Below are 15,592 nucleotides of genomic sequence, written 5' to 3'. Positions count from 1 at the left end.
TTCAAAAAATGAGCTTACGTTGGTTTTTAAACAGAAATTTAAAAATTTTACTAACAATTTTTTTTTTCAATTAATTTTTTTTTTCAAATGTATTTTTTTTCCAACTAATACTAATCGAGGGGGCAATTGGTAATGCTACTTTAAACCTTAGGGAGGGGGTTGTAATTTCTAAAATGTGAGGGTGTCAATGTAATTTACCTAGTGAAGGCAAAATTGGTGTTTAAAAAAATTAAATTACTGAGGGGGGAATCTGTAATGAAACTTTAAACCTCAAGGAGAGAGATGTAATTTTCAAAAGGTGAAGGAGGAATTGTAATAAATATAAATCTCAGGGAGTGTCAGTGTAATTTACCTTAAGTAAATTACACTGACATCTCTGAAATTTTTATTTAATATAAATTTTTTATTTACATTCGAAAAATTTTGATAGTGTTTGATAGAATTTTAAAATTATAATTTGAGAATATATTTATATTTTGAGTTTATAAATTTTAGAATTATGATTTGAGTGTGAAAAATTTATTTAGTTATGTGTTTTAAAAAGAGTTTGAAATTTTTGATATGACATATGATATTTGATTAAAAAATTTACAACTCATAATCAAATACACAATTCAAAATTCTATGCAAAACTTATAAAAAATTTTAAAAAAATTCCGAAAATATTTTTTATTTAAAATATAAAAATAACAGGTGTCAAAAAAAAATGTTCTGGTCAACCGGCTGGACGTCCGGGGGACATCCGGGAGGATGACTAGATAGACATGTTTTCAAAAGTAGGCTTGGAATCAATGTTAGAAAATTGTAACCAAACAATGCACTCAAACCAAGGTGTAGAATTAAGTTTCCAAAATTTTACCAAACACAGCCTATATTGTTCTCCTTAAAATTTGTAATCTCATTATAAATTACTTCATAAATTACTGATATCATGTCCTAAAATTTTTTAAATAACCATCTTATTATTTTTCTTACAATTTATTCTTTTTATCATCATGACTACATTCTATAATTTTTCATTATTAAATTCTACCTAAATATATTCTTATTAAGTGATAATATACAAATATAAATTTTATATAGAATTATTAAACACAATAATATAACTTAATGGTGACTTTTCACTTTAAAACAAAACATTCATAAACATGATTTATATTTATAACAATATCACTATTACAACATTTTTATAATATTTTTTGTATAAATTTTATATATGAATATAATTTTTCATTAAAAGGTATAAAGTTTATATAATTTTTTTTAAAAAAAAATTTCATTGAATACAACAAAATAAGATAATGTATTGAATTTTTATATTTTTTGTATTTGGTGAATTTAAAAAAAAAATCACAAAATATTATAGCCCCGTTTGGTAAAACTTTTTTTCAGCTTAAATCAAATTTTGGCTTAAATTAAGCTATATTAGTGTGTTTGGTACAACTTACAGGCACATATTATAACTTAATTTAAGCCATTTTTGGCTTAAATCTTTAAGTTGCTCAAAGAGTGCTTATGAATTCAGCTTAAGCGGGCAACTGATCACTTTTAGGGCAAAATGACTTAAATGTCCTTCTCATTTGAATCGAATTACAAGTGTGCCAGGTATATAAACCAAAATCACTTATTTTTTCTCTCTCACACAAACGGCCCAGGCGATTCCCGGCGAACCCAGGCGATTCCCGGCGAACAGCTCTCTCTCTCTCTCTCTCTCTCTCTCTCATCGGCGAAGCTTGCGAAGCTCTGTTATCTCTTTGTCTCTCTGTCTGAACCATCGCGATCTCTCAACGCCGTCGTCGCCATAGCGATCGCGAAGCTCTGCCTGAAGCTCTATCTGAACCACCGCAAAGCCTTAGTTCATTGCGATCTCTCAACGCCATCATCGATCTAGACCACCGCGATCTCTCAACAACGTCGTCGCCATCACGATCGCGAAGCTCTGTCTGAACCATCGTGAAGCCCATCGCAATCTGTCAAAGCCGCCGTCGATCTGTGCTACCAGAGCTAGGGTTTTCAAACCCTAGAAAATAAATTGAAAATAAAAGAAAAAAATCAATATTAATGTTAATTAAAAAAGAAAAAATTACTTTTCAGAATTAATATTTACTTTTCAAAATAAAATGAAAAACAATTTATTTCAAAAAAAAAATTTAATTGTAATGAAAAAAATTTTAAAAAATTTAATTGTAATAATTTTTTTTTAATAAAAACAGAATTAATTTAAATTGATATTACAACATTACACAGAATTAATACAAAATTAAACATAATTAATTGAAATAAAATAATATGTAATGACATCACAACATTAATTGAAATAAATTGATACAACATTACAGAATTAATTGAAATAAATTGATATTACAACATTAATTAAAATAATATGTAATGACATCACATATTGAATTGTAAGAATTAAAATGAATAATAATAATAATAATAATAATAATAATAATAATAATAATAATAATAATAATAATAATAATAATAATAATAATAATTGGTGGAAAAATTGATATTAATTTTAATAATTAATGAAGAAAAAAATCAAATAAGGTGAAAAAGATAAGAAGAGAAGAAAAAAATAAATAATTTTGATAATGAATATATGAAAGATAACATGTAATGAAATCACAACATTAATATAAATTAGAACATGAGTATTAATTTTAATGAATTAACAAATTAAAAAAAAATTAACAAAGAAAGAAGAGAAGAAAAAAAATTAAAAAAAGAAAAAAAAATAAGGTGAAAAAGAAAAGAAAATAAAATGAAATGAAAAAGAAAAAGAAAAAAATGTATTATAAATGAAATCACAAATTTTATATCTTACAAGGGCAAAAATGACAATTATACAGAAAAAAGCTATTTTACAGCTTATTTACCAAACACTACTCTGCTGTTTAAATCTATAATCTCGCAGCTGCACCAAACAAGTTACCAGCTTATGTTCACAGCTCTAAGTTATAATCTGTTAAACTATAATGTATAATCACTTTCCTACAGCTCTACCAAACGGGCCCTATATTTCTTAAGTATATCTAGATTAAGTCTATCTAAAAAAAATTTTAAAAAAAATTACTTAAAATATTTTTAAAAATTCAATAAAAATAATATTAAAAGAACACAAAAAATAAAAAAACTTGATTTTTTGTATGACTTAAACCAAAAAAGATGATTGTTATTTTTCTTGAAATGACATGGACAAAATATTTACATTATTTAATTATTTTATATGTATAAAGGTTAAGGGGAAAATATGTCATTTTAATCTGACAGGGAGATAAGTGTAATTTCTTAAATGTGAGGGAAATCTGTAGAGAAATTCTATTTCTACACACTTAATTAGCTTAGTGTACATCTTTTTTCAATACACACACCTATTAATTTGATTATTAACTAGTTTTCTCACTCTGCCCACTTAGGGTGTGTTTGATTTGGGAGGTTAGGGGGGGATTATTCTCTGTTTGGATTGCTTATCCGAAAGAGCGAGTAGTCCATCGTTTTTTTTTTTAATCCGCCAGACATGGAGTCCGGCTAGACTCCTTATCCCCCATATGGGGGATTATACTATCCCGAGGGAGGTGTGGGACAATTTTGGAAGGACTATTTACTGTTGGGATTAAGTGATAAAATGACCATTTTGACTCTCTATTATTTAATTATATATTATATTTAGTAAAATTAAATAAAATTTAAATGTCTCAATTTGAAAATAAAATAATTTTATTTAACTTTTTATTGATGTTTTATTTATTTAATTTTTTTATAATAATTTTTTAATAGATATTTTATTGATGTTTTATTTTAATTTTTTTTATATTTTATTTAATTTCATTATTTAAATTTTAATAGATATTTTATTTAATTTCATTGTTTAATTATTATTATTTTTAAAAACAAATTTATTTAAAATTTTAATTAAAAAATAACATATATTTTTATTGATATTTTATTTATTTAATTTAAAAAAAATAAATTTATTTAATTGTGTAAAAAAAATAAAATAAATTTTTATTTAATCTAGCTAAAAATAATTAAAATATTAAAGATATGTTTAATATTACTATTACTTAGTAAACAATTGAAAAATGGTAAAATAGGCTTTTGTTCATTTATCCTATTCAGTCCATCCAACCAAACGTTGGATTCACTAAGAATAATCATTTTCAGACATCTAATCCCATGAAAAAACAAACATAGGATACATATCCAACCTAACCAAATAGTCTAGGGATTCACAGCCTTAAGACTCAAGTCCGATGGATTCTAATTCCCCCCTTATCCAGTCCGTCCAATCAAACACACCCTTAAAGTTACAATTACACCCTTCACTCATAGCCATTGTACACACACCACTTTACCCTCCTTTCCACACACTTTCTAAGACCCTACTTCCACATTTGCAGTTCTGCCCACGCAAAAGTGAAGACCAAAGTTAGTGAAATTTTTTCCATTGAAGACTTATATTGAAAACCATTAAAAACTGTTGTTCAAGGAAATGGGTTTTACCCTATGGAAATAGTTTCTTTTACTTTTTATGTTTTTTTTTTTATAATTTTTTTTCCCACTTTTGTTGTATCGTGTGCATGTCATATAAACATATTCTGGGATCAAGTCAAATTCCTCCTTTGAGATTTATACGAACAGTTCTCTTGCATTTTCATTGAGGCAAGTCTAGGTCCAAGTCTTTCACCGGTTGGTGGAGCCGGAATTTTGTATAGTGGGGTCAAAAAAAGAACAAATTATCCTTAAGTTTTTACTTCTATAAAATTTGGGAGTTCATATTAGTGAGTTATTAATGAAAATGCCATACAACCTATAAATTTCACAAAATTTTGGGCAACCTCCTCGCCCACACACATAGCCAGTAATCCCTTGGAGAAAGTTCAAGAGTAAATGGATTAAGTTCATAAAAAAATTAGGGAAAAATAAATACTACTACAAAATTTTTAAATCAAGTTACTTCAATTGGCCATCCTAGTACACTTTACTTAATGTTTGATTGTTTTGCTTGTACTGAAGTTTTAGTAATTACTGGCTGCATTCAATATTGCTGACCAAATCAGCTTTACCAGTAAAAATTTTATCGACAGCTTGAAGTGAGGATAATAAAAAAATAAAAAGCTTAAAACACTTTGTTTAGCTCTTCGTGCAATTCTATTGTGTTCTTACAAGTTTTTTTACCAAAACCTTAAACTAGCAGTCTAATTTATGACAATATCTTTTCAATTGAACCTGTTAATGACTCAAGGCAATTGCAAAATAATCTGAAGTGTGCAATGTACACCATTCATTGAAAACCATTGAAAACCCTTATTTTGAGAGTACTGTTTTGCTAGCAATAAAGGAACATAGAGTGTGTAACAAACAGCGTGATAACAATGCAAGAATTAGGATTTATTTTTTTTTAACCCAAAAGGTGTACATTGAGATATTTTTGTTCTTAAAAGATGTGTACAAAGAATTTTTTTTTATATAATATTATGGATGTTGCTGGATGTCTATTATGATCATTTTTATTTAAGATATAATTATCATTAAATTAATATTTCATTAAGTGTATGCTCTAAGCTAACTACGTGTATGGAAATAGAATTTTCCAAATCTGTATTAAATAGAAACATCGGAGGGTGTAGTATAATTTACCCTTAAAATTTTGTTTTCTTTAATATTTGTCAAAAGATTCTATTTAAAAAAAATAAAAAATTCTCTAAAAGCACTTTCAAATGAAAAAATCTTTTCTCAACGTCAACAAAAAGAAAAAAAACAAAAATCAAAAATCAAATTTTATTCATGACCTATCCTAAAAAAAAAATTGTGGATGTAGATTTTCGACCACACAACCAAAAGGGGAACTCAACTAGAGAGCACCGGCAGAATAGATTAAACCCAACAACCTACACAAGAAGATGAGAATCCGGCGGTGATTTGTCCACCCGGGAGTACTCCGACGATCAAGTCAGTAATCAATATCTCTCAAAGATAGTAAATTGTACTTAAACTCACAAGAAAGTACTTACCTCAGACCCACGAGAGTGCCTCGCTTTTATAATCAACAGTGACCTGATCTCCCTAGAAGCCTCACTTCAATGGACTCAGGCTCCATGCTCATCCTGGACCCTCATCTGGTAGAGATAAACTCTTCTCGAGCCTTATCTCTATCCAGATTGAGGTCCTCCACTGTTTTAGGACTCTTGTCCCTTATCTGCTTACCTCGGACTCCGGTATCTCCGTAGATAACCTCAGCCTAACCGAGATCATTTCGGCGCATGACCAAGCCACGTGGCATCTCGGCTGATACTTCGGCATCACCTTAGCTACGTGCTGTCATTTACAAAATACATCCCCACAACTGCCCCCTAGGTTCCATTACCTCGACAACCTGAAGTAATGGAACCTACATCATTTGTCTATATAGCATGTCGGCTAAAAATTCATTTCACTTTTTGACCGATATCATGACTCATCGGCTTTAGCAAAGCCAGGACTTAGTTGTTCACTTTCCTAAGACTCAAGAACCAATTTCTTTAAGCATCTTGAACGAGATCGCTCCTCTAGTCGAGGTTATTGCTTCATTAATCAAAAAATTCAAGAGCTCTAAATTGTCCATGAGCTGTCACGTACAGTCTTTCTAACCGTTTCATATACGTGTCCTTTCTCTATTGGTTTGTACGTGACATGCGCTATCAGGGCGCGTCATTCCTGTCCATGCCACTTGACAAGCATGTCATCCAAGGCATGTTTTGCCACCTTTTCATATTTTTGGCAAAACTTCTTCTTTCTCTCTCTGTCTCTTCACTTCGCATTCTCTCTTTAAACTCTCAAACCTCCATTGTTGCGTTTACAAGCTTTTTTCTGTACTCATTCCGTTTACCACTTTCGGTGTGGCATTCCTTATTCTGATCCACTTACTGTCATCGTTAGACTCCAACGATCATTGCTCCGGTGTCATTGCCCCGGCTTCAATCGGTAAGTCTCAAACTTTTTCGAATTTCAGTCTTATCCTATGTCTACTTCATGTATGTTTCCATTTGAATTGCTATACTCCGTTTCTCTTCTATTTTCATATTTTGGTCACCATGAATAATTTCTTGTTTCTTGAATCTGTGCTGTGTTTTGAAGTTTGTCACTAAAAATATCGATCGTACTTGTTTGTGATTCTTGCGCATTGCCTTTCACATACACTTACTCAGTGTTTTGCGATTTTTATAACTTTCTATGTTCTTGAATCTCTGTTGCTTTTTGAGTTCTGAACTACATTCATTTTCTACTTTCTTTGTCTATTTTTCAGATTCTTACTCCTAATTCTTGTTTTAGTAGCTCTAGGTTTGGGATTTGTTCTAGAACTCATATTCTTAGGAAAATTGAAACAAATTCCTTTCAGATCTTAAAAACCCTTGCCCCAGTGCCTGTTTAGGGTTTATTCGAGGTCTTCAAATCAATACCAATCACTTTTTTCCAAAATCTTGTACCAACTTCATTAAACCGACATCATGGATATGTTTGGGTGGAGGGTAGACACCCCGGCCAGACTAGAGTACCTTCGACAAGAGTTCTCCATCCCGGCCGACGATGAAATCAGGTTGGCTGGGGATGAGGTCTCTAACATACCTAATGCAGATTCCATGCCCTTCCCAGTAGTTGCCTTCATTGAGTGTGGACTTAGGTTTCCCTTAGACACCCTCTTTAGGGAAGTCCTCCACTATTACAAACTCAACCTTATGCAACTAGCCATCAATTCCTGTAGGATTATCAACGGTATAATCACCCTAGCACGCTAAGAAAAAGCTAGGATTACACTAGCCGACATCCAATTCTGTTACACAATATGTGGCCTTAAGTTTGAAAAATGCTACATATATTAACTCAAGCCTAGATCCACTGCCTATATACTCATAGCCGACCTTCCAGACTCTAGCAAGGGTGCTGGAGATGATTACTTGATCGTCTTGGGCAATTGGGAGTTTGCGCCTGATAATGATCTTCATCTCTTTCCTTTGCGCCAAGTAGTGTTTAAAGAGAGTGACAGTAAGAACTGGGTCATCTCATAACTTACCTTTACTAAGACTTGCTAGTTCATCTATCTGTACTAATGTCTTATTTTTGTTTATATTTTGCAACCTTCCCCAGTTATCAAAGGATTTTTGTCAAACTTTTCGCCCCAGCCCCGATCTGGAAAGTCTTTTAGGTTTGGATATTAATAAGCACAAAGCCCCTTTGCTGCTTGATTATATCCCGATCTACAAGTCTGCTCTGCCCGACGTTCCCCGTCGAAGTAAGACTCTCCCATCAGCAATCACCCCACCAGTTGCTTTATCGCCAAGACCAGACCAGGCCTTCATGTCTGATCTTGCCGACCAGCCGTCCACTTCTGCCCCCCAGGTAATTCCTCCAACTCAGCGTCAGCGCCGATGCCGAGCTCCTGCTAACGCTCCAGCCGGAAGAACTCGCAACCGCAGATGCTGAAGTCCAGTTTTCTTGGCCATTGACCCATCTAATCCTCTCATTGCCTTGCCAGCAATTCGTTTCGGCCCTAGAGTCACTGACAAAATGAACCGTGCCAAAATTGTTCCAGACGATCTTCTCGCCGATATCCTTGGAATGGTATCGGTTCATTCTTCTTTTCTATCCCAATCTCAACAAAAGCCTAAGGCAAAAAGGGTGAAAAGGGCTAAGGCTAAAGCCACAGCCACCGAAGTTGAGTCAGAAAATACTGTGCCAATTTCCAAACTAGCTGAAATAGAGAAGACAATCTTTGTGTCCGAGAAGAGACCTGCCGAGGCTGAGGCAATCGACAAACCACCACCGATAAACCACCACAAAAAAAGCTGAGATTTGAAGGCGCTACTCACTCTGATGTTTTCCCTGCTGACAAGCCTTGGGTTCCATCCGTTAGGGTCGGAGACCGACCTTTGTTAACCAGGGACAGCGCCCTTGACAGTGTGAAAGTCAATGCAACCATTTCTACCGTCGTTTTGCTACCGGCCGACCTCAACTGTATGGCCGAGCTGACTTAATATGAGAACTATGCGCTAATGATGCATCATTGCGTCCTGGTAAGTCTCTTTACTTTATCTCTTAAGGTTTTCCAACACTTAGCCAAATTTTTACTAATCTGTTTCATTTCTTACAGGCCATCAGTAGGGTCACTCCTTCGTGGTCAAAACCAAGGAGTTTAAGAAGGAGTTAACCAAGTAGACTAAGGAGGTAGCCAAACTCCTTATTTCTCTTTATCAAGTCGAGGCTCGCGTCCGAGGTCTGCTGGACCAGGCAAAGACTGCCCAAGCAACCCAAGTTAAAGTGGAAAATCGTGCCGAAGTGCTCGAGAATGTTATCGAGGTCGCCCAGGCTGAAGTAAAAGAAATGAAAGAGAAGGGGGCCCTGGCCCAAACCGAGCTCCAAACTACTCTGGCCACCAAAGAGGCCGATCTCAAGGCTGCTGACGAGAAGGCCTACATCGAAGGGGTAACCAATGTCCATGATGCCTACAAAAAGCAAGTCAATCAGGCATGCAATAAGGGTTACACCCTTGGCTGGTTAGCTGTTTTGAAGGAGTTGGCCATCCCGGATGACTCGCCCCTTTAGGATACAAGCTGACTTGTCATGTCGTTCCCTCCTACTCCAAGCCAATTTGAAGATGAGGTTGAGGAGAGGAAGAAGCCGATACTGAAGAATCTACTGAGGCCAAGTCCCCAATTCTGAATAAACAAGTCCTCGACTTAACTCAGGGCGAAGAGGAGGATGAGGTCCGCAAACATATCTCTGCTAAGAAAGCCACATCTGAGGTCAAGACTGCGACTGCCGAGAAGAGCCTGGACCAAACTCTTCTTTAGATTGATGCCAAGATCGAGGCCGAGAATTCAAAGCAACTATATGCTGAGGCCAAAACAATACCAACAGCTGAGGCTGATCAGTCTGAGACCATTGCCAAAGATCATAGTGCTTAGTTTTTTTTCCTCCTTTCCTTTGAACTTTTTCTCTTTTTAGTACTTTTTTCTTTCACTCTTGAACACTTGTAATAGTTTGTTTGTTAGGCCGAAGTGCCATCTCTTATACTTGGACGAGTAGTCTTTTATGCCAAGTCGATGTGCCTTTTGTATCTCAACAAGTTTCTTCTTTGAATGCGCGCTTCTTTTTCTCTAAGTGTTGAATGCTTATTTTTATGTATGCTTAATGGTTTCCTTCTATGCCTTGCACGTTTCCACACTTAGAATATTTTGCAAATTTTCAAGTATACCTGAACTGTGTAATCACTTCGGTTTGGAATACATCTGACATGTATCACCTTGGATCTACTTTATCTCGAGTCCACCATTAGTTAGTCACCTCGGACCAACTTACCTCGGAGTTCACCTTTTACTGTGATCTCGGCCAAACACTTAAAAATAATTTATTTAAACATTTTTACAAGTGTTTTTCCTTCACTTGTACTTGCTATCTTTTATCGATACTTCATTCTTTTAACCCTTCCAAGTTTTGACAAATTGTTTGGTTATCCTAGGTGACAAATATCTCAAGTAACCCTTCAACTATTTACCTCGGCTGATTCCAACTTGTAAATTCCTTCAAAAAATTTTAACAAGTGTCAAACCTATACCTACTTCCTACCCCCTAATGTGAATTTGAATACCACTTATATTCACATTAAGTAAGCAACTCCAATTCTTGCCGACGTCTGATTCAAACAAAATTTAGCTGAGTTTTGCGATCTCGGTCTCTCTGTTAATCTGACTAGATCAAACTTAGTTTGACTCTACCATAGTGGCAAGTCTAAGTTACCCGTCATATTTCATTCGGAAACATCGCCAACTTAGTTCGACTCTATCATATGGCAAGTATAATTCAACTATACCATTTGATAAGTAAAAGTTACTTGTCATGTTTCAATTGGAAACATCGCAAATTTAGTTCAACTCTATCATATGATAAGTCTAAGTTATTCGTCATGTTTTAATCAGAAACATCGCAAACTTAATTTAACTTTATCATATGGAAAATATAATTCAACTCTACTATATGATAAGTCTAAGTTATTCGTCATGTTTCAATCGAAAACATCACAAACTTAGTTCAACTCTATCACATGGCAAGTATAATTCAACTCTACCATATGATAAGTTTAAGTTATTCGTTATATTTCAATCGGAAACATCGCCATGAGACTACTTCAGTCCTATCGCACAAATATCAACAATAAAAACAAAATCAAGCAAGTATTTTATTAAAACTTCGGCTAATAAAGTCAGTACATAAATCTAATAAAAGCGAAAACTAATGATAGAAAAACTTTAGATTGTAAGTGTTCCAAGGTTCTGTCAACTCCTTGCCATCACTGTCTGCTAGCCGATATGCTCCTTGCTGGCAACCAAGAGAACTCTGTAAGGCCCTTTCTAGTTTGGGCCAAGCTTTCCCTCCTTAGGATCCTTCTTATTGCCGACAACTTTTCTTAGGATGAGGTCCCCAACCTTGAATTTCCTTGGGTTGACCTTCTTGTTATAAGCCCTAGCTAGCTGCTATTGGTATGCCTCCAGCCGAATTGCTGCTCTTTCTCTTCTTTCTTCCAAGAGATCTAGATCTCATGCTAGGAATATCTCGTTGGTTTCATCTTTCACTCCCCGAGTTCTGATTCCTAGGATGCTAACCTCCAGTGGGATGATTGCTTCAGTGCCATAAGCCATGGCAAAAGGAGATTCCCCTGTTAATCTTCTCGGTGTGGTTCGATATGCCCATAGAACATTGGGCAATTCTTGTACCCACTTGCTCTTAGCTGCTTTCAGCCTCTTCTTTATCCCATCCAAAATGGTCTTGTTGGTTACTTCTGCATGACCATTACTCTAGGGGAAACTAGGAGTAGAGTAATAGTTTTTTATCTTATATTTTGCACAGAAGCTCTTAATCAACTTACTGTCAAGCGGAGTTCCATTTTCTGCTATAATGACTCTTGGGATCCCGAATCTGGTTATTATTCTTCTAGATGAAGTTCTTCACATCGATATCTTGAATCTTAGCGAGAGGTTCAGCCTCTACACATTTAGTGAAGTAGTCTGTGGCTACTAGCAAAAACTTTCTCTGTCTAGTTGCCTGGGGCAGTGGTCCTACCGGGTCCATGCCCCATTGGGCGAACGGCCAAGGACTGGATACTGGGTTCAGATCTGCTACTAGTTAATGTATCAAATGTGCAAACCTTTGACACTTCTTACACTTTCTGTCATAGGCTTCAGCATCCTTCTATATGTAGGGCCACCAGTACCCCTGAGTTATGGCCCTATGAGCAAGTGATCTATCCCCAACATGGCTTCCGTATACACCTTCATGCATTTCGTACAGGAAGTCTTCTACTTGGGATGAGTATAAACATCTCAAAAGGGGCCCAGTAAAGGACCTTTTGTAGAGATGGCCTTCTTCTGTCAGGCTGAGCCTGGCCGACTTCAACCTGGTCTTGTGCGCCTTTTTTCGGTCATCTAGTAGCTTGCCATTCCGGAGGAACATTACTATTGCTTCCATCAAACTTGGACCCATTTCCATACACATTGCTTCGTACTCTGTGATCAGGGGCTCCACACTCGGGCCTGACAAATAATAAACCATTATTGTCCTTGCCTCACTTGATTTCATTGTACTAGCTAGGTTGGCCAAGGCATTGACATGACTATTGTCATCTTGGTTAACTTGCTAGAGCCAGTAATTTTTGAACAGTGTTAATAGCTTGACAACCTCTTTGACATAGGCCATCATTCGTTCATCTCGGGTTACATACATTCCCGTTGCATGATTCATAATAAGTTGGGAGTCACAAAAGACTACCACATCATTGGCTTCCATGGCTGATACTAGTTTTAGTTCTGCAATCAGCGCCTCACACTCTGCCTCGTTGTTTGAGGCCTTGAACCCCAAACGAATAGATTGCTTAATTATTCGCCCATCTGGCAATACCAATACCACTCTTGCCCCCACTTCTTGACGGTTTGCACTTCTATCAACAAACAGGTAGAAGAAATCGCCGATGTAGATGTTGTAGGGTTTTGCTTGCTCTGTCTTCTTCTGTTTTGCCAGCGTGGTGTCCTTTGGCCCTAGTTAAATTTTTTCTGGTTCTCCTAGACAACTTAAGCTGTAGCTTACCAGAGCCCAATGTAGGATGGCACCAAGGGTGAACTCGGCCACAAAGTCAGATAGAACTTAGCCCTTAGTCGTTGTTCTAGGCCTGAATTCTAAGTCATACTGGCTCAGCACCACTGCCCATCTGGCTACTCTGTTTGTCAGATCTCCACGTTGCAACAAGGACTTCAAAGGATGCTCAGTCAGCACCACAATCTTATGGGCTTGGAAGTAGTGATTCAGTTTTTTCGAAACCATCACCAGGGCTAGTGTCAATTTCTCCAAGGATAAGTACCTGGTTTCTGCACCTGCTAGGGTCTTACTTACATAGTAGCCTTTTGTTCTCCCTCCTCTTCTCGGATAACTACTGCGCTCACTGCGTGTTCTGAAACTGCCAAGTATAGGAACAATTCTTTTCCAGGTACTGGATTTGACAGAACTGGACCTGTTGTCAAGTACTTTTTCAAGTTGGCCAAGGAGACTTCGCACTCTTCTGTCCACAAAAAAATTTGTGGCCTTTTTTAACAAACTAAAAAATGATTTACACTTATTTGAACTTCGGCTAATGAACCTGTTTAGAGCTTCTGCCTTGCCGATTAAAATTTGGACTTATTTGGCTAACGTTGGGCTCTTTAAGTCAAGAATGGCCTTGATTTGATCTAGGCTTGCCTCAATACCCCTTCTGGTGACCAAGTATCCTAAGATCTTACCAGACCCGACTCCAAATATACATTTTGAAGCATTGACTTGGAGTTGATATGTTTTTAGGATATCAAAAAATGCTTTCAAGTCGGCCAGATGATTCCCAGGTTTTCTGGTCTTCACGACTATGTCATCAATGTACACTTCTACTGTCTTGCCAATCAGATGTCTGAACATCTTGGTCACTAACCTCTGGTAGGTTGCTCATGTATTTTTCAATCTAAAAGACATCACTCTATAGCAATACAGCCCTTTTTGGGTGATGAATGCAGTCTTCTCCTCGTCAGGGGGATACATTGCTATCTGGTGGTATCCCCTGTAAGAATCTAGGAAGTTCATCCTCTCATGCTCTAAAGTGGCATCTACCAGCTGATTAATTTTAGGTAGAGGGAAGCTGTCTTTGGGACAAGCCTTATTCAGGCTGGTGAAGTCCAAGTAGACCCTTCACTTCCCATTCTTCTTTTTCACAACTACTGTGTTGGACAGCCAGGCTAGGTAGTTCACCTCTCGAATGGCTTTGGCTTCCAACAGCTTGTCCACCTCATTCTCTACTGCCTCCACATGAATTAATGTCGACCTCCTTGCCCGCTGAATGATATGCTTTGCCGACCTGTCTACATTGAGTCTGTGGCAGGTAACCTTAGGGTCGATGCCTGGAATCTCATAGGATGTCCAGGTGAACACTTCTATGTTTGCTCGCAAGAAAACTTCCAACTCATTTTCTTCCTCTTTGGCTAAACCTGAGCCGAGAAGAAAGAAGCGCTCTTTGTCACCTTGTTGAACTAAAATTTTCTCTAAAGCCTCCCTACTCTTGTTGGCTAGTTCTTTGCTGACATCATCTAGGACTTCCATGTCCTTATCTTCAATTTCCATTGTCTCTGCTTCTCACACATTACAAGTGGACTTTATTGTTGTCATGGAGCAATTTTTTGCCTACACTTGATCCCCTTTGACCTTCTTAATCCCATGTTCAGTTGGGAATCGCAATAGCTGGTGCAATGTTAAGGAAACAACCCTCATTGCATGCGACCACGTTCTACCCAAGATAACATTGTAAGGGGAAGGGATGTCAATTACTGTGAACTCCGTACTTACGTTCTTCGTGCCTACCTGCACTGCCAAATTTGTGGCTCCTAGAGGCTACGTCGACGTTCCATTGAACCCAACCATCGGGCTGTTGGACTATTCTAGATCATCTAGGTAAAGGCCAAGTTCCTTGTAACATCTAACATACATGATGTCACAAGAACTGGCTCGATCAATCTGTATGCGCCTTACCTGGCACTTCCCAATCTTCAACGTTATCACCAAGGCATCATTGTGTGGATGTTGCACCGTATCCAGGTCTGCCTCAATAAAAGAGACCATTGGCCCTTAGTACTCATTGGTCCTAGGCTTCTTTTACTGGACCTGATACATATGCTACAGGTGCCTCATTCTCCGAGTCTCCCTATGCACCTCATTCTCATTGACTTTCGAGTGAATCACATTGATCACCCGAGGTCTATCTACTTGCTGTGGTGGCGGTGGTGGAGGTGATGCTGCCTGTGCTTGGGGCAGCCTTACCTGCTCTTCTCTTATTCTGGCCTCAGCTACTAGGTCTCTCAGGTGACCCTGTCTGACCAAATCTTTCAAGTGCGTCTTCAGAGCCCTGCACCCTTGAGTTAAGTGCCCATCCACATTATGGTAGGCACAGTGTTTCCCAAGGCTCCTTCCCATAAACTCGCCAAGGATCTTTTCCGACACTCTATAATATGGTTGGTTCCTAATTCTTTCAAGAACTTTGTAAACT

At 36.7% G+C, this 15,592-nt stretch overlaps 1 protein-coding gene across 1 annotated transcript; it reads right to left on the bottom strand.

The window, feature by feature from the left end:
* Positions 1-11,579: 11,579 nt before the first annotated feature.
* On the bottom strand, positions 11,580-14,673 carry LOC145803702 (uncharacterized). Its single transcript, XM_082897019.1, has 5 exons — positions 14,249-14,673; positions 13,223-13,489; positions 12,808-12,976; positions 12,496-12,675; positions 11,580-11,837 (listed from the first exon to the last, which is right to left on the bottom strand). The coding sequence occupies exons 1-5, from the start codon at positions 14,671-14,673 to the stop codon at positions 11,580-11,582; spliced, it is 1,299 nt and encodes a 432-aa protein (XP_082753145.1).
* Between the last annotated feature and the right edge of the window lie 919 nt (positions 14,674-15,592).

This window comes from Camellia sinensis, chromosome 12 (assembly GCF_055761805.1).
Source record: "Camellia sinensis isolate YWXY chromosome 12, ASM5576180v1, whole genome shotgun sequence".
NCBI classification, from domain to species: Eukaryota; Viridiplantae; Streptophyta; class Magnoliopsida; order Ericales; family Theaceae; genus Camellia; species Camellia sinensis.
Note: the sequence above shows the minus strand (reverse complement) of the source record. Positions and strands in the feature narration are given on the sequence as shown.

Bases quoted from the DNA above. Each gene is read 5' to 3' on its own strand.
- LOC145803702 (XM_082897019.1), bottom strand. From the start codon at position 14,673: ATGGAAATTGAAGATAAGGACATGGAAGTCCTAGATGATGTCAGCAAA. The intron at 13,490-14,248 runs GTGAAGGGTCTA...TATACTTGGCAG, and splicing joins GTGAAAAAGAAGAATGGGAA to TTTCAGAACACGCAGTGAGC. The intron at 12,676-12,807 runs GTAGTCTTTTGT...TACTGGCTCTAG, and splicing joins CCATGGAAGCCAATGATGTG to CAAGTTAACCAAGATGACAA.